The 20,000-nt window shown below is 37.4% G+C and overlaps 1 protein-coding gene across 1 annotated transcript in view; it reads right to left on the bottom strand.

The window, feature by feature from the left end:
• The window catches only part of srrm3 (serine/arginine repetitive matrix 3), a gene marked incomplete at both ends in the record, with an annotated part of 51,725 nt that overhangs the window by 7,874 nt on the left and 23,851 nt on the right, over positions 1-20,000 (bottom strand). Inside the window, 8 exons of the mRNA XM_081365161.1 lie at positions 1,766-2,008; positions 4,208-4,455; positions 12,561-12,741; positions 14,031-14,138; positions 15,144-15,194; positions 15,678-15,713; positions 18,064-18,132; positions 18,418-18,495. Coding sequence (XP_081221287.1) covers positions 1,766-2,008; positions 4,208-4,455; positions 12,561-12,741; positions 14,031-14,138; positions 15,144-15,194; positions 15,678-15,713; positions 18,064-18,132; positions 18,418-18,495 — 1,014 coding nt within the window. The remainder of the gene's footprint in view (positions 1-1,765; positions 2,009-4,207; positions 4,456-12,560; positions 12,742-14,030; positions 14,139-15,143; positions 15,195-15,677; positions 15,714-18,063; positions 18,133-18,417; positions 18,496-20,000) is intronic.

Raw genomic sequence — 20,000 nt, 5'->3', positions numbered from 1 at the left:
TGTGTGTGTGTGTGTGTGTGTGTGTGTGTGTGTGTGTGTGTGTGTGTGTGTGATGAGGGCTGTCTCTCTCCCTGCACACAGACAGAAAACACAGATCTGTGAGTGTGTGTGTGTGTGTGTGTGTGTGTGTGTGTGTGTGTGTGTGTGTGTGTGTGTGTGTGAGTGATGAGGGCGGTCTCTCTCCCTGCACACAGACAGAAAACACAGATCTGAGTGAGTGTGTGTGTGTGTGTGTGTGTGTGTGTGTGTGTGTGTGTGTGATGAGGGCTGTCTCTCTCCCTGCACACAGACAGAAAACACAGATCTGTGTCTTAAGCCTGAATGCACACACACTCATGGGGACTCGTGTCACTGTGGACCTAAACTGAGGAAACCAGCTTATAAATCATGCAGAATGAGTTTTTTGAAAATGTTAAAAAAAAGTTTTGTGTGATGGGCAGGTTGAGTGTTTGTGTGTGTGTGTGTGTGCAGGGATTGAGAGAATTTGGCCTTGACAGCGTGAAGACAGTCTGTTCATCACTGTGTGTGTGTGTGTGTGTGTGTGTGTGTGTGTGTGTGTGTGTGTGTGTGTGTGTGTGTGTCCTTCAGATGACTGGATTTATTTGATTCTCTGCATTTGGACTCAAACTACAGGAAGTTCGCTTGATGTGGAAACAGCATGTAACTTTTATTTAAAATATACATTTGTGTAATATATACTACTGGTTAAAAGACTGGAATAATTTTTTTTTTTTTTTAAAGAAGTCTCTACTGCTCACCGATGTTGCATTTATTTGATAAAAAATACAGTACATACAGTAATATTGTGAAATATCATTACAATTTAGAATATTATAAAGTGAATATATTGAAAATAGTTTTTACTGCTTAATATTTTTGTGGAAATTAGTAAGTTCAAAAGAACAGCATTTATTTGAATTATTTTGTAACCTTGTCCTTCAACAACTGTCCTTAATAAAATGATTAAATTCTTTATTTGGTTACACTTTATTTTAATGTGTCCCTGTTACAGTGTAATTGTAGATTTAAGTAGTGAGTAATATTAATTAACTACATGTACTTACTATAAGGTTAGGGTAGGATTAGGGTTTGGTTGAGGGTTAATTGCATGTAATTATGCATAATTTAGAGTTATTACTATAGTAAATACATGAAACGTGTGTAACAAGGACACATTAAAATAAAGTGTTACCCTTTATTTTTTTAAATCTTACTTACCTCAAACTTTTGAACGGTAATGTATCACAGTTTCCACAAAAAATAACTGTTTTCAACTTTGATAATCATAATAAATGTTTCTTGAGCAGCAAATAATCATATTAGAATGATTTCTGATGGAAAAAAATCTTTTAAATCCTTAATATTTTAGGGATTGTTTTGGTCAAGTTTTACTCAAATGAGTGACACTTTGTTTAAAAGGGGTCATGACATGGATTTTTGGTAACACTTTATTTTACATGTACAAGTACATGTTACATGTGCTTACTACAGTATAGTAATAACAGTAAATTATGCATAATTACATGCAAACAACTCTAAACCAAACTTAATCCTAATCCAAACCCAATAGTAAGTACATGCATTTAGTTAATTAATATTACTCAGTACTTAACTGTATAATTACACTGTAACAAGGACACCTTAAAATAAAGTGTAACTGGATTTTTTGTTTCTTGAGGTTCACAGGTTTTTTGCACAATCTAAATGTTGCACTTATCTCATGAATATGAACGAGTTTCTTCTATGAATGTGTGTTTGTGTGTACCTGGAGTTGTTCTGGCGTGTGTGTGGAGATTTGTTCTTGCTGGATACACACTCTCTGGAATGATCTCGAGACGAGGACCTCTCGCTGCTCCAGGAGCTGCTCCTCTGCCGGCCCGTCCCGTGACTCTTGCTCTTCTTCTTCTTGGACGTGTGTTTGTGCCGGCCCGGTGACACAGAGGAGCTCCGGTGCCGGGTTTGAGCGCGCCCGCGATGGTGCCGCTTAGACGAATGAGATCCTTTCGTTCTGTGGGAGACAACAGGAGTAGACTGGAGAAATGGTGTTTGATATCCTTTCATAGCTCACATGAGTTCTCCTGTAGATGTTTCTCCGAAACTTAAAGGTGCAGTGTGTAATTTTTAGCGGCATCTAGTGGTGAGTTTGCGAATTGCACCTAACAGAAGTTACGCTGGCCGACAGGAAGTGATGTCGTCGTCTGAGACAGCAGAGAGTAGCCAGTTAAACACTGAGGTTTCTTTACAAAGATAAATTAAGCAATTATATTTACTTAATTGTTCAGTAAAACAATGTTAGTTTAGCGAATATTATTGTTACCTGTTCATCATTGTGTCAGTGTTTTATTCGCTGACTTTAGCTCGCTTCTTTGCACGAAGAACAACATAGTGACGAAACGCATTTGTCCCTTTAGGGCCACCGTAGAAACATGTTGGCGCATTTCAATGTAAGTGTGTATGTAGATAGAAAAGGTAATAAAACATAATGCTCATTATGTAAGGTCTTTATACACCACTGAAAACAGTATTGTATATGATATTGCATTTCTGTCAACAGATCCTCCTAAATATCACACAATGCACCTTTAATGAATGTGGAGAGCAGCTCACATGACCATGGAAGAATTTAATGAGAAATGAGTTGATATTGAGATCTCTGACTTTTGATTGCAGACTTTAATTGTTAAATATCTAGGCAAATATTGTCACAGCTACATTCATGGTGCAGCTGATTTTTAAATAAGCATAATTCACATTGAATCAGATATTTTCTGATTCTGATTTTGAAATGGGACATGCATTTGATTTCTGTGACTTCAATGTTATACATCAAACTAACTCAACATTTGTCATAACTCGGCATAATTCATGAAATTATTATTAATTGCATTATACGCAGTATTAGACAAATGTGAAACAACAAAAAATAAACATTAGTTTAAAATATTTATTTGTGCAATATACACTACCAGCCATTGATAATAATCATAAATGTTTCTTGAGCATCAAATCATCATATTAGAGTGATTTCTGAAGGATCATGTGACACTGAAAACTGGAGTAATGATGCTGAAAATTCAGCTTTGATCACAGGAATAAATTACACTTTACTATATATTCACATAGAAAACAATGATTTTAAATTAGTAATATTTCACAATTTTACTGTATTCTTGATCAGGCTTGCTGAGCATAAGAGACTTCTTTTAAATACATCAAAAAAAGTATTATTCCAAACTTTTGACCTATAGTAATATAACTGATTTGTATAAAATATAGGGCCCTATTTTAACGATCTGAAACGCAAGTATCAAACGCGAAACGCAAGTAACTTGCTATTATAACGCTGTTGCTATTATACCGGCAGGATAAATGACTCTTGCGCTCGACGCAAATCTAAAATGTGTTGGTCTGAAGTCGCTTCATTACTCATAGGTGTGGTTAGGGCGTAACGTGAAATAAACCAATCAGAGCGTCATCTCACATTCCCTTTAAGAGCAGGCGCGCTTGTTCCATGGCGGATTGCTATTATAACGGCGGATTTACCAGGAGCGGTTCACAGCCGAGGAGACCGACGTTCTCGTCAGGGCCGTAAAACACAGAGAAGTGACATTGGGGATGGAGAAACACACACAGATTAGCTTCGGTTAAACAGGCGTATGATCATTTGGGTAAATGTGTAAGCTAGATTTATGCCTATTTTATACCTATCTTAATGGACACCACAATGATTTCATGTGTTAATATTTTCCTCATAATAATGTATGATTTGCAAAAATGTGAACTGCTGCATCTGTGTAGAGTAGAGAAGCAAAGTGTGTGTGTGTTGTGCACACGCTACATTATGGCCAAGCATGCGCCCTTAAAATAGCATCTGAACGCGCCACTGACTTTAGACGAGGTTTCTCCTGGTCAGTGGAGGAATTGTTTTCTGAAACTGCAAAATAGCACCAGGGAACGTTTGTGCCGGAACACGCCTCCTCTTTTCACTGAACCGCCCCCGGGAGCGCAAGTTCATTCCCTAATTTACCGACGTGCGTCTGTGGAGGGAAAAGTCCGCTGTGCGTCGGCTGCAAAATAGGAATGATACATGCGTCCGTGTACAAAGTCAATTGCGCTGGGTGCAAGATAGGGCCCACAATGTTAAAGCAGAGATTTAAGACATAAAGTTCAATCAATAAAATATGTCCAGGATTGTCCCTGTTCTTACTTCTTCTGACTCTTGTTTTTAGCGTGTGTCTCGCGCTGGGAGTCGCTGCTGTGCGCCGGCGAGCGAGACGCTTTCTCTCGAACCCTCGGCCTCCCACTGTGTCTCCCGGATGACTCTGAGCCCGGCCTGTCGTCCTCTCCCGTCGCGAACGCGGATCCTCCGGGACTCTTGGGAACGCCGGAGTGATGTTTGACACCTCTCAGATGAGGAGAAGCGCTCGAAGGAGACGGAGCCAGAGATCCGAGCTTCTGTAGATGAAGTATAACCAACAAACCAAAGGGGAAAAGAAATAAATGTGAAAAAACAAAACAAAAAAACAAAAAACAGAAAGAGAACAGTGAAATTAGACTCTTTTTCCTCCTGGGTGAAAGAGCGTTATCGTGTACTTGCCAAAAAAATATCTAAAAGAAAGTGCTAGGATTGTTCTCTGGCTTATAGACAGTCCTCTATTGTGCAGCGCATGCAATACTCGGCATGCAAAACCATAATGATTTGAAAAGAATAGTCCCGAAAAAAGAAAATCGAAACAAAAGAGGGGAAAGAGGGAAAATATATATATATATATGCGTAACTGTGAAAGAAAATAAGTTCAGAGAGACTGGAATATATACAGTAGAGAGAAAGAGAAAGAGGACTTTTTCAATTTTCAGAAAGAGCTACAAACAAAAAGGTGAAAAATAAAACTAGAAAATTAAAATAGACAACTTGACGGAACATCACAGAAATGGAAGGAACGAAATAAAGATTCACAAGAATAGATTCAATCGAATTAGAAAACATTTGGTCTTCTACTCAATAGAACTTGCTTGTGGATTTGTTTTGTCCTGCAGACAATTGCTGAGATGTGAACAGCGACCCATTTCCTGTTTTAATAGCTTTTTAAATGGTTATTCTGTTTTTTCAACTCCCTTTTGGTTAACATCCACTTACCAATAAAGTGGTATTCCCTCCTTTAGTAGGTAAGGTATGAAGAGAAGGGAAAAGTGGGGCAACATAAGTGCATCATTAGATTCACAAAATGCAAGAGAAAAAGACACAACACCCTTCCCTGGATAGTGAGTATGAAACAATGCATGAAAATCAAACCAAAGAGAGAGAGAAATAAATAAATAAATAAATAAATAAACACACACACACACACACACACACACAAAATAAATCAAATTCAAACGGATTTCACAGTGTGTGGGCTGGGACAGTTTGAGTGCATTTTATCGGTGCGATTTTAAAACTTTAAGAGTGAGTTACGGACAGATGCTCTCGCCTCACCAGTTTCTCAGTAAAAAAACAAAAAAGTTTTAAAAAAGTAAAGTAAATTAAAGACCCCATGAAATGGCTCAATGAGCTGTTATTTCTGATTACCTAATGTTGGCTTGTGTTTCTTATTTAAACCCTATACCTCGGGTCTTTATCGACCCGGGACGTCATTCACTACTCGTTCGCTATTCACTACGTCATTCGTTTTTAAAGTTAGACATCAAACATATTAGTATTCCTCAACCTATTCCTTCTTAACAATATAACAAGAAAAGAAAAAAAGCTAAAATAATGTCTGTTTTCTGTTATAGGGTCACTAGCGACCCGGGGAATGTAGTATTGTTTCTGCGCACAATAGCTGAATCTCTGATGAGTGCAGTTTACCTTTAATCCTCCAGGTGGCGATGTCTGGTACACAATGATAATGTGATGTTTCACTCATAATTACCGCAGGCATAAAACAAATCATCATTAGCGAAGATTAAAAATGGCTTGGCGATTTACTGCAGAGCAAGGACTGCACGAATCGAAAATTAGTGTTGGTGGATTTGGTGAAGAAGCTGAAAATATTGATTTTGAAGACAATAGTTTTGAGAATATGGTTGAGATGGTGAATATGAGCCAGATGCTGAATGTACTGGGAAATGATGGTGAAAAGCATCAGCTCAAATTCAACCCTTCCAAGATCCAAAAGGTATCAAAATATGCTTTATTTTATTCTTTTGTAATTGTTTTTAAAATATCAGGAGAGTTTTACACTATTGTGTTAGTTGGAGATCCATCCGTGGATACGGGTCACTAAAGACCCAAATATGTAATAATGATAGGTGAAACATTCATGCATTTAAGGGTTAAACAGCAAAAACTTATCAAGGACATGTTTGTCTCATAATGGATCCCAAAATCAAAGGAAGGATTTAAGAAATTGCATTTTGCAGGAAGATGATGAAGCATATTTTAGGGCAATAAAGTTAAAAAATATGTCATTTTCATGACACATTTTCAGCACCCAAAACTTTCCTTTACTTTGATGCAAAAAAAAAATAAAAATAAAAAATCAAGAACCACATATTATCAAAATTGAAAGGTACAACATTCATATATAATTATTATTTATTATTGTACAATTTGTGGTTAATTATCATTTTTTCAAATATTTTGAATGCATTCTGGACATGTTTTGTCACTAAGTGAAAAAAGCATATTTTCTGAGTGATAGCTGCAATTTACGCTCAGTTTAAATAGGAAAAGATTCTATTTACAACAAGTGAAAATAGCATGTAATAATACCTTTCAGATCTGAGATGTGACGGGAAAAGGGAGTAGAGCGTGTTCGGCAACTCAGGCCGATTTGCATCAAAACCTTCTGACGCGCGCCTACTGTTGATGAACTAGCATCTTCCATAATTTCGTCTGGGCCAGACGTCAGTGGGCGGAGTTAGTGTAAATAGCCTCTGCCAACAAGTCGACACTCCTTTAGCAAAACAACATTTGACAACTTGATTGCTTTTAAAATTCCGGCCACTTCCAGTTTGTTTGTTTGTGTTTGGGAAAGGAAATAGCCTAAAGACAGAGTGTTAGTGACAGACTAATCATGATTTGTTTTTGATTAGGGTATTTTTAATTTACAAAGAGGAACATACTCTTTCTAGAGAGCATTTAATTGGACAAAACATGTCAATTACTAGTAGTACACAAGCATTTGGATGAACTTAAAGCCACACATGTTAGCTGAAAGCTACAAAACTTTGATTTGGATTTCATGGGGTCTTGAAATAGACTAAAATAGGGCTAATGAAATATTATTTATGAGCAAAGCCATGTCTATTCCATCTGTTTCTTTAACCACAATGCCGTAAATTAAAACAGGGACATTATAATGATGATTATTAGCATCAAAAGGAAGCAGATTTCTCAGACACTAACTTAACCAAACAAAAAAAGCTTATAAAACCATATATATATAGCGGGTGAAAACAATAAACCTCAAATACTGTACTTCAGAAGCAGCCCTTATGTATCAAAAAAAAAAATTAAAATAAATAAATAATTAAATTAAATAAAAGGAGGGAAAGTGACCAAATCATATGACACGTACCATTTCACCAAAGACAAAAGGAATGCGACACAGACAGGAAATGCATTCTACCAAAAAATATTAATAATAATAATAATAATAATAATAATAAACAAAACGCAGACAAGAGATGGACCTGTGGGGAGGACAGTGTACTGAAGACTGAAGCATGAAAGCAAAGGTAGATATCAGATTGAAAAAAAAGGGCGAAATAGAGAATGAAAGAAGAGCAAACAGATCTAAAAGGAAAACAATGAAAATCAACCCGCCAACCTTTGGTTTTCCTCAGATAAACAAAGAGAAAAAGAGAGAGAGAGACACGGATGTCAAGCTAGGGTGCTTGTCACATTCTCCACGTGCGTAGGCAGAGCGTTACCTACCTTCCGCTTCAATCAGTGACACGTATGCAATATCAACAAAACAAAGGAAGAAAAAGGAAAAACAAAAAGGAGAAAGGAAAATTCTCCGCAGCGAAATGGGAAAAAGACAATGAATTCTTTTAGTATCCAGGCTAAGATAAATTGATCCACAGACTAAGGAGACAATTCCAACAAAAAACCAAGTCAAAAAAAAAAAAAAAAAAAAGAGTGGACATACAAAAAATAAATAAAAAAATAAAAACCCCGAAACCAAAACAAACTGAGAAATCAATCTGAAACAAGAGACTCGGAAAGCAGTCTGTCTTTTTCGCTCGGACACATGTGCACATCGTATGACAAGATCTCAACAAATCGAACTTTGCTAGGAGGAACGTAAGTGTTGATGGCCATGCATGTGGAATGTGGTTTGATGGGGAAAGAGAAAGCATGTCGGGACAACAGACAGCACAGATGGACGGGTGAAGGGAGAGGGGTGTTGGGTGGAGTGGTTTCTTCTAAGATGGACAACTAACATCTCAAAGGGACCCCAGTCACGTTCAGAAAGCCTGATTCGTATCGGTCTGCGTGCACAATGAGAATTTAGAGCTTGTTCGTCTACAACGACAGTGCATTTGCTCTCAGCAATTGTCAAGAGTCTTTCAGCAAAGGGAGCAAAGATGCCACATTGGGTTGGGTTCAGAGAATCGTGAATAATCCAAATGGCTTGGGTCCCTTTTAGTGTAACGACTTTACTAAATGACTTCTTCATCGGGCCTATTTAGCTGGCTAATGTTTACTGAGCGTCCGTTTGTCCCTGTCAAACATCTAGACAAACATTACACCACTCAAATATTGACAGGAAGAAAACAAACTATACATTTTATCATATATATGTATATATATCAAGTGCTACTGAAATAATATACAATTACAAGTGAGCATTAGAAACCATGTCAATGAAGACCGTCGTAAATCACCAATGGCACTGAACCGGCTCTTGTCAGTGGAAAGATTTGACAGCCACACGAGAGAATTGATGAATCTGTCGCCTGTTTGACCACAGATGTGAATGAAGGACTAGATGCTGCGATCTGCACGCTGCTTTTGATTTTTAGGAAGATCTGAGGGAATGTTGCAGAATTACACTCTCAAAGCATAATCTGATTAGCATCTGGTCTAATTTTCATATCACATCAGCATGAATACACCATTTTGGAAAGGTCAATATGAACAAAGTTACTTTCAATCGGAGGCTATTTAACTGTATGTAGTATATAACTGTATATATATATATATATAAACTGCTCGCTGAACTCACATTTAAATGACTATGACTTTAACGATGACTTTACCAATCAGCGATTGGCTCTTTTATTTAGAAGGCGGGACTTATTCCACCATATTGCGCGTTGCTCTTTCTCCCATTCATAAGTAATATTAGTGCACTATCTTTCTATATCTAAAGTCTTTAATATGAATCAACAGGTGCATTCTGCAAAAATATATCATACAAATCTGCACATTGCAGATGAAAATGAAACAGTATTGATAAAACACTTGTCTATGGTATAGTTATCATCATAATAGAGCTCTAAATAAGGCCATAAATAAATAAAATGTACAAATATATTATATATTTTTGGATATTGCACAATAAACAAAAAACTGATATTGCCGGGTAAAAGAAAAGACATATTTTGTTTTTAAATGCAGCCATACAAAAACATTACATTACATATAAAAACAAAATATAATTGTTAATTTACCCAACATCATTAGGTTTTTTATGGTATTTATTGTAGAAAAGTTGTAGTATCATGTAAATTGTAGAAAAAATAATTTCATTTGTAAACTAAAATAATTCACATTTTATTGGAACATTGTAGTTTTTCTAATTATGCTCAAAAAGACATTTTACTATTAATATATGTTTTTGAATATAATATCCAGTAGATTTGTTATCCAGCCATACAAAAATAAATATTATTGTATATCCAGAAATATATCTGTTCATTTATCAAATGATATCAGTCTTTTATTTATTGAAAAATGGTTGTTGTGTTGTAATTTTCATTCTTGTAAATGACTAATCTGATAATAAAACATACCGTGCAGCGACACACTCTATAAAGTGGAGCGACTTGTTGAAATAAACTGAAATATGGCCTTTAATGTTTGGATCTATTGACCTTTCCGAGACGGCGGTGCTGATGACGGATCCGGATCAGCCAAATGCAGCATCCACAGATTTCTTATCTGTGATTGTACCATTCAGACTCATTCATCCTCTCAGCAGAACCAGGAATGACAGCTGATTGGCTAAAAGCGTCTGAGGGATTGGCCAATGAAAACCATCGGCTCATGATTGATAATTCTTCACCTTACATTAAAGAACATGATCAGTAAGTACAATCTTATTGCAGGGTCACAGATCATCGGCTCATTGAACACCTGATACACATCTGGTAAAGGGTGGCTACAGTAAAACTGAGCAGAAAATGAGAGTTTCAACTGTATTGACAAGAAAAGACATACCCATTTAATCTACTCGATCCAGTTCCAAATCATATGAGTGCTTTTTACACAAACAAGACAGAAAAGTTTGGGCATTTATTCGTGGGAAGAGATCATGTGAATTCACAGAGGACAAGAAATCAACAAAACAGAGGGATGAATTGAGCAAATAAAAGAGAAAGAGAGCATGAGAACTTCTGAAAAACTGCATGCAAACTGTCCCAGATAAGTGTGACCGGATACCTGTACAATTCCTCATTGCTACAGTAAGTCTCTCCAAACGCAAGTCAAGGTTCAGCTAAATAAATGAGGTCTAGTGGCCATATTTAATATCGTGTAACTGTATGAATACATACAGATGACGTCATGCATATTTAAACTAAGCTGATGCCATTCTTTCGGCACAGATGCAATTAATCTGGTGCAATTACTATATAAAAGAAGCTATCTTAGTGAATTCCCCTCTCGATGTCTTTGAAATTTTGTGGGATACAATAAATAATACAAGATTAGAAAAGCCTACAAACAAACGTGTGTTTTATACCTGAAGCTCAGACCGAGCATGAGCAGGAATATTAATATTAATATCGGTAACACTTTACAATAAGGTCGAATGTGATCGGTTAATGCATTAGTTAACATTAACTCAAAATTTAACAATATATCTATATGCTTTAAAATGATCTTTGTTGATGTTATATTTATTGTTTGTTGATGATTGTTCACACACTGAAAATAGTAGGGAGTAGAAGCTAATTTAGTTACTAAAATCGTTAAAAAGCGGATATTTCTGCCATTGGTTATAGGAACCATGAAAAGATTCCTCAAATGTGAAAATTCCTTAATGTAAAGTGTCACCAAAATATCTATATTTAATCTGATCGAGGCATCAACATGCTTTCACAAATGTCTTTTTCATGGGACGTTATCCAACCCCAGCCATCGAGTTGCTGGCGATAGATGCTTTATGTAAATCAATAGTCGAAAGATCCCATAACCGTTAACTTATGTCTTCGGTGGCGGATGGAGCTGGTGCGTCCATGAAAACCCATATGTTGCACATTGTTTAGTTTCCGATGTATATTTATATATATATTAGTGCTGTCAGTTATTAACGGCGTTAACGCAACCCCATTTTAATTTTTTATCGCGAGATTAACATTCTTTTTGGCCTAGCAAACTTTGTAGTTTTTTTCACATGCTGTTGCAACAACTAGTAACGTTAAAAAAACTACAACACCACACCAGATCTAGCTAGACCGGACACAAAACAACAGGCACGCCACACACACTTGTTTGGGCTTGCGAACCGGCCAAAGAGTAGTAGGCTAACGCTTCGTTTTGAGTGGATGGTGAGCGCGAGACGACGAAATGGATGCCAATAAGATTCTGAATGGAAAGTTTACTTTTAAAAAGTTGCCAAATGGTTCCATTGACAAGATCAAAGTGATCTGTGTGTTTTGTCGTTGTGAACTGAGTGATCATCGCAGCACGTCCAGTCTGAAACACCACTTGATGGCCAAGCACACACACAGCTGATGCGAATTCTCTGATGCGATTATTTGCTCCGAGTGTGAATGTTAGTGTGAAATTGAATACGACAGTATATGCCAATGTGTTTTCAATCAGAAAAACATTTGCACAAAGCAAGTCGATCCACTTTTCCATGTTGATAAGAGCATTAAAATGAGAAAAAATAATGGGACAAAAAGAAATCAAGGGACATTTAGAATAGATAAAAATGTGCGATTAATTGCGAGTTAACTATGACATTAGTGCGATTAATCGCGATTAAATATTTTAATGGTTTGACAGCAATAATATATATATATATAGATCCAGTCGACCCTCAACATTTCCATTCATTCTCTTTCTAGAACTGAAAAAGTCAACATGGCTCATACGTGAAATAAAGCATGATGGACATCTGCCTCGACAAAACAAAAACCCTTCCCAATGAACACAAAAATGGCTTGAGAACAGAAAAACTCACAAAATGGAGCCAAAGAGGGAAAAGAGGTGTATAGAGTCAGCTCACACAGTTGGACGAGGTGTGTGTGTGTGTGTGTGTGTGTGTGTGTGTGTGTGGAGTTATTTGTCTAAACGGCCGAAAACAGATGGAGGTAAAGTAGAGGAGACTACATACATCGTTCCCTTTATTCGCCTCCGTGTGATTGGCTCCAGAATCTTTGCCGTTGCGGACACGGACGCTGTGGTTCCCGTTCTGCCACGTGATTGGCTGGTCAGCGCTGGGGGACGGCGGGGGGGTGTGGGCCGAGTGACTTCCCTCCTGTTTGTGCCTGTCGTTCTTGCACTTTGCATTTGATCTGAGAGGTCAGATTGAAGACGGATTGATTTTAAGAGCACAATGAGAGCACAGTCCATCTCCTTCCAAACAGGGCTTGACATCAACACCTGTCAAATGCGTGTGTATTTTATGTATAATATACACATTTTTCAGTTGTAGTCTTTTAAAAAGCATCTGAAGTAATAAACTAAGTGCAATGTAGTGTTGTCAAAAATATAGATTTTTCGATGCATATCGATACTGAAACACTTCCAATACTCATTTCCCGCAGAATAGATCCATCCCAGCTAACAAAAAGTCGTCTATTAGACGTTGAAAAGACGTAAATCTTCAACGGCTTGATGGAATATGTAAAACTCTTCACATTTATTTGAGATAATAATGAACATGGTTTGTTTTTCTGTTATTCTAGCATGTATAACAGACTTATCCTGTCTTAGATGATCAGTTGAAAACACGTAGTCAAACAGTCCGGCCAAAACTCTTAGTTGAAATCACGTCGTAAACCAGTCCAAGGCGGACCGACTTATTTTCAACCAGAATTCAACATTGAAAGGCGGTAATTGTTAACTGGGATGATACCAGCAGCTCTTTCTCTCTCTCTCATCTCTCCGACCGACAGTGAGAGACACACAAACCCGCCTCCACTCACTCACTCATTTCATTTGCTCCGGATGAATATTGTTGCTGTTACAGGGCTTTAATTTTGGCATGGGATTGTGCGTATTGCACATCATTTTACTCATTCCCACACACTCAAACTGCGCGCATATAAAGCTGTCTCTCAGAACTAAACTGAGATCTTTTTCGCTGCTTATTGCACTTACACAGTCAAATACACACAAAATAATGTCAAAATGCCGTTCTTGGCGAGGATTCACATAAACACAGTTATGTTTAGAGTGAATGTAAACAGCTGAGAAAGAAAACACATGTGTAACAGTATATTGGATCAGTGCATCAGGTCTTAAAGTGACAGCAGCCTAATGCCAAGTTATGAGATGATATTAAAAATATCAATGGCAGTTTTTCCCTGTGGTATTGATGTCAAAAATTGGCCAGTGCAAATGCTGAGTGGCTGGTAACCACTAGCCAGAGTTGCTGGTTAGCAAAAATGTCAATGTCAAGCCCTGCTTCCAACCGTGTAAGAAGCTTTTCTGTCATTTTGACTCCCCTTTCTGTGATGAAAGTGGTGGCTAATACCACATTACCACAGTCTTATTGTAGTAACTATGGTATTTTGGCAGAAACTATGTTCGCCCTGGTGAGTGTTTGTGCGAGGGCCTGTGAAATGGAGATAAGAGGCACCTGCTGGGTGATCTGGAGAGGCTGGCGGTGGAGGAGACGGATCCACTGCGGGAACTACAGCAACTGCCTCTGTGCTGAGAACTCCTGCTTGGAGATTCGCCTGAACACCTGCGGGAAACACACAAACACACAAACACACAGAGGTCACACACTCACACACTCCAGCCACAGCGCTTCAGTCACTCTCGCAGCAAATCCTTTATAAGCAATCCATGCATATGGCTTAAATGAAACTGAGTGCGTGTTGGGTGTTGTGGGTGGTTTCCGGGGTGTTGCTATGCAGTTGATAAAATGGTTAGACTGGTAGTCAGTGCATTGCTAATGGGTTGCTAGGTTGTTTTAGATGGTTTCTAGGGTGTTGTAGGTGGTTGCCAGGGTGTTGCTATGCAGCTGCTTAAATGTTTCGAGTGGTTGTCAGTGCTAGGTCGTTGCTATGGTATTCTAGATGGATACTAGGGTGTTGTGGGTGGTTGCCAGGGTGTTGTTATGCATTTGTTGAAATATTTTGACTGGTTGTCAGTGCATTGCTAGGTGGTTGCTATGGTGTTTTAGATGGTTACTAGGGTGTTGTGGTTGGTTGCCAGGGTATTGCTATGCAGTTGCTAAAATGTTTTGAATGGTTGTCAGTGCTAGGTACTAGTTGCTAAGGTATTCTAGATGGCTACTAGGGTGTTGAGAATGGTTGTCAGTGCATTGCTAAGTGGTTACTGTTTTATTTGGTTTCTAGGGTGTTGTAGGTGGTAACCAGGTGGTTGCCAGGGTGTTGCTATGCAGTTGCTAAAATGTCTTGAATGGTTGTCAGTGTATTGCTAAATGGTAACTAGGTTGTTTTAGATGGTTTCTAGGGTGTTGTAGGTGGTTGCCAGGGTGTTGCTATGCAGTTGCTAAAATGTTTTGAGTGGTTGTCAGTGCCCGGTAGTTTCTAGGGTATTCTAGATGGTTCCATGGTGCCAGTTTACAATCCCAAGTCAAAAATGACAACTCTGATTGCTTAAAAATGCAATATAGTTAAATGGATTAAACTCTGTAATCAGTGCATTGGATTTTCATGGTCAGATTGAGGCCTTGTAATACTGAACATTTGATCTTTTCAGAAAAGTAAACATCACTCACCTCTTCTTCTGTTTGCTCTTGTCTTTGTGTTTGATTTTGGGGCTGCTGGATCTGAAAGGAGAAAACAAGCAAGAACTGAAAACAGGAGTGAAAAGCAATTCAAGTGTAATCGAAGGATTTACATCAGTCTGATGCAGACTAAAGTTTTTAAAGTGATTACAAGGTACCAGCTGCATCTCTGAGCTCTTGAAATAAATAATCATTGGTTAAATAAATATTAAATAAACGTCCATGAGCAAATCTGAATATTCTGCCTTGTTTTCTGAGTTATGTCTGTGAAATGATCAATACTTATTACTTTTCTGCTATTTTCTTCAGTGCTGTCTCAACCGCTCAAAGAGACTATTATTGAATGAGTGTTTTCTAGGCTAGTCTATTGTATCATCGATTCATCCAACAGCACATATAAGCAAAATGAACTTTTGGACTTTAAAGCAGATGTCGGCTCTGGAACACTAATATGAGTCCAGAACAGTTCCCAAATCATGATAATATCTACTCTAAAGCATATCTCATTTTAGCTCGGTGTTTTACCTGTGTCTCCTCTTCCTCCTCGAGCCAGATGTGGACCTGAGACAGAGGGATTCGGTGTTAGATTGTGATCGCCAGCTGTTTACATCGGGATTTTGCAGTAAGTGCTGCTACACTTAAAAATGTCATAAAACAATAGATCTAGTGTTGATAATTCAAGGAAAACTGGCTTCATTTATCCACTAAAATCACAGAAACACCAGCTGATTCAAAGACAAGTAAAGTTAGCAAAGAGAAAAGAAACCCGCTGCCTTTAAATGATATTGTATGTCTAATGCAATGGCATTCACACATTTTTAAGTGTGATTATCTGTATGTTGTGATAAAGACAGGACAGTTAAAGTGCATCTGTATTAATAGCCTTGGTTGCAAGATGTGGGGTTCGTAAGTGTGATTTAACACACCATATAAACCACAGTTTCACCTTTAAATGACTTTGCTCAATCCGTACTGAAAGGAGAAATACCTTCTACAATTTCTGACTGTCTATCACACTTTTGCCCTCACACACACAGTCTGACAGTATTGAAGCTGCTTTGATAAGACATCTAACACAGGAATCCACCATGTTTTCAAAGTGTGTACACGATAATATAAGCATCCGTCAGTCCTGTCACGCTCTTTTGACATGGGAAAAGCGCAGAAGAGGTAAAGTTGTAATAAAGCTGTCAGGGTAACATGAGATGTGTGTGAAAGACAGACAGAAATACAAGCATCTAAAATGCTGACACATCCCATCTATTAATAATTAGGACATTTTATGGCTGCAAAAGCACAAAATTCTGTAGATATTCCTGACATAACAATATCATGAATATTTTATGAATGCGGAAAGGTATTTGTGTAAGACATGCTTTTATATATATGTCTATTTTTGGAGCTTGAGTTTAGTTGCCCTCCTCCTGTCAAAATGCTGATAATAAAATATTAAGAAGAACAGTTTAAATCTGCCCAAGTTACTCTTCAAAGAGACATTTTCTCGGTATAAAATCTAAAAAATAAAATCTGAGACTGTGCTCCAAATCTGAAGTACACAGTATATATACGGTATAATGCCAACTATAAGGAAAAAAATAATAATGATAAAAAAGGAAAAAATTGTGTACTTATGATGCATATTTAATTTAGTCTGAAATACAAATGTTATTTTCCAACTTTATGTGCAAATATCTAAACGGATATTTGGCAACAGATAAATAACATAGTGGTTAATATCATGGTTGGTTTATTCCTGTCATTAGAAATGGAAGTTCAGATTTAGTGCATTGCATTGTGGGTGCTAACACACACGTTTTGGCTAATGTAGTAGGTTATGTTGGTATTTGTATTGGTTTTCAGTGCGAATGCCGTGAAAAACACACAAAACACATCTAAAACGGGAAAAGGCATTGAGGTTGACTGTACAAATATAGGTATTTTTTTTCCAGACTGCTGAAAGATACAGAACAGAGAAGCTGCAATTCATGGATCCAGGCAGAGAACGGTGGATTTACAGTTATCATTGTGTGTCAATATGCTGGATTTAGGGGAAAAATCACACCCTATTTATTGTATTGTTAAATATTGTATTGAGAACTCATCAATTAAATATTTACCATCGTATATTCTGCATAATTGCATGTTTTTAAATAAACACTGACAAAAAACGACAAGTTTGATGATGATGATATATATATAACATTGATATACTGTAAGTGATCACATGGATTTAGACCTATATTGTAATTATATAAAGCGTTCACAGGCAATTTAGCTTTATGTATTTCCCCGCCGTGGAAATCGGATTCATATAAATGTCAGGAAACATGAATCCTGCTGCATGTCGATATCCATGATCACTGGATCTTTGGTGAGTTGTAAGGAAACACTATATCGAGTCTAAGCTTCAGTTTTAACTGAAAATCGTTTGTTTTACTCGTGTTTTCACAGTTTCTCCTATTAAATCCAGTCATTCAGCAGTGAATGATGTACACCTGTGTGAAGGCATAATCACACACACACACACACACACACACACACACACACACACACACACACACACACACACACACACACACACACACACACACACACACACACACACTCAAACAGGCGCACATATCTTTGTGGGGACTCTCCATAGACGTAATGGTTTTTATACAGTACAAACTGTATATTCTGTCCCCTTACACTAACCCTACCCCTAAACCTACCCATCACAGGAAACATTCTGCATTTTTACATTTTCAAAAATATATCATTTAGTATGTTTATTAACCCATTTCCCTCATGGGGACCGCTGGCTGGTCCCCACAATGGAGGTGATCTCAGGTTTTACTAGCCTTGTGGGGCCATTTGGTTCCCACAATGTAATATAAACAAAAACACACACACACACACACACACACACCTGTCTTTTTTGTGTTTCTTTCCGCTTTTCTTCCTCTTGTCTCTGCGGGTGGGAGAAGGGCTGTCGGCTCTGCGAGTCAAACAAAGACAACAACGGATGAAATATCACTCCATCATATTCTTCCATTTTTTCATTGGCAGAATATCATTACATTTAAATGTTCTTCTTGGCCTTTTTTACTCTTGCATTTTAGTGTTTCCTGCTACAGTGCGTCACGCATGACTAGTTCTCCTGCCTAGAGTGAGAGGTTTGTTCACATCGCTCCGTATATTGGCTGCCGGGTGTGTATTGACTTTGGTGTACAATATGATGCTTTACAATATGACACAATATGAAGTCAGAAAGCAAACTGACCGACTGTGTCTTCTTGCCTTCTTCTTTTTCCTCTTCTTTGGCCGAGGCGAAGGTGAACTGCTGGATTTCCTTTTGGATCTTGTGTGGAAGACAAGAAATGCAGTGCTGGGTAATGTTATCAACGCTTTCCATTAGGTTACTCTTAATATGTGACCCTGGACCACAAAACCAATCACAAGGGTACATTTATTTGAAACTGAGATTTATACATCATCTGAAAGCTGAATAAATAAGATTTCCATTGATGGTTTGTTAGGATAGGACAATATTTGGTCGAGATACAACTATTGTAAATCTGGAATCTGAGGGTGAAAAAAAATCTAAACATTGAGAAAATCTCCTTTAAAGTTGTTCATTTATGTTGGCGATTGTGCTGCATTCACTCACACAAATACATGTTTTATATATTTACAGTAGGCAATTTACAAGTATCTTCATGTAACATGATCTTTACTGAATATCCTAATGATTTTTGGCATAAAAGAAAAATGGATCATTTTGACCCATACAATGTATTGTTGGCTATTGCCACAGATAAACCCGTGCGACTCGAGACTGGGTCACATACAAGTAATTCTGTTACGTTGTTACTTATTTTTGGAAAGCAGGTTTATCTAGTCTATCTGCAATCTAGTTATTTTGCTTTATAGTGCATATGTATTTATTGAGGAAAATTAAGGACATTTCTATTCATATTTTTGTTCACACTTTAGATTAGGGTCCAATTCTCACTATTAACTATGACTTTGCCTCAATAAACTCCTAATTACTGCTTATTAATTGTTAGTAAGTTAGTTGTTAAAGTTAGGTATTGTAGGATTAAGGGATGTAGAATATGGTCATGCAGAATAAGGCATTAATATGTGCTTTATTACTACTAATAAACAGCCAGTATCCTAGTAATATGCATGATAATAAGCAGCTATTAATAGCGAGATTTGGACCCTAAACTAAAGTGTACCATATTTTTAATAGTAATAATCATATTTAATCCATCAGCATCACTTTAGGAGCATCTTTTACTAAATGTGAACATGCATCTCCAGTTCATTTCTAAGAGACGTTCTGTAAAAAACTAGCAACTGTAACAAATAATGGTAGAACTTAGTGAACGATCAATGATGCTTAAAGGGGTGTTATAATGCCCTTTTCACAAGATGTAAAATAAGTGTCTGATGTCCCCAGAGTGTGTGTGTGAAGTTTTAGCTCAAAATACCCCACAGATATTTTTATATAGCATGTTAAATTTGAGCAAAAACACACCATTTTTGTGTCTGTTCCTTTAAATGCAAATGAGCTGCTGCTCCCGGCACAGGGGGCGGAGCTTCAAGAGCTTGCACTCACACACACATGCACTGAAAATTTCAAAAACTTTTAGCCTTTTATGTTCAAACCGGAGTCAGACAATGATGAAGAGACTCAAGAAGAAGTGACAACATGTAGAAGCAACAGGACATTTCTGAATGGTTAGTTGATGAGTTTATGAAGCTGATGTGTAGTTATCTTCTAGTCATTGATTAGCATATTCTGTCTTGATAATCTATAATCGTGTTCAGGGGGCGGGGTTTATGTAAATTCTAGGG

The sequence above is a fragment of the Scardinius erythrophthalmus genome (assembly GCF_964197995.2).
Source record: "Scardinius erythrophthalmus genome assembly, chromosome: 5".
Lineage (NCBI taxonomy): Eukaryota > Metazoa > Chordata > Actinopteri > Cypriniformes > Leuciscidae > Scardinius > Scardinius erythrophthalmus.
The sequence above is the reverse complement of the archived record's forward strand: the minus strand, read 5'-3'. Positions and strand labels throughout refer to the sequence as shown.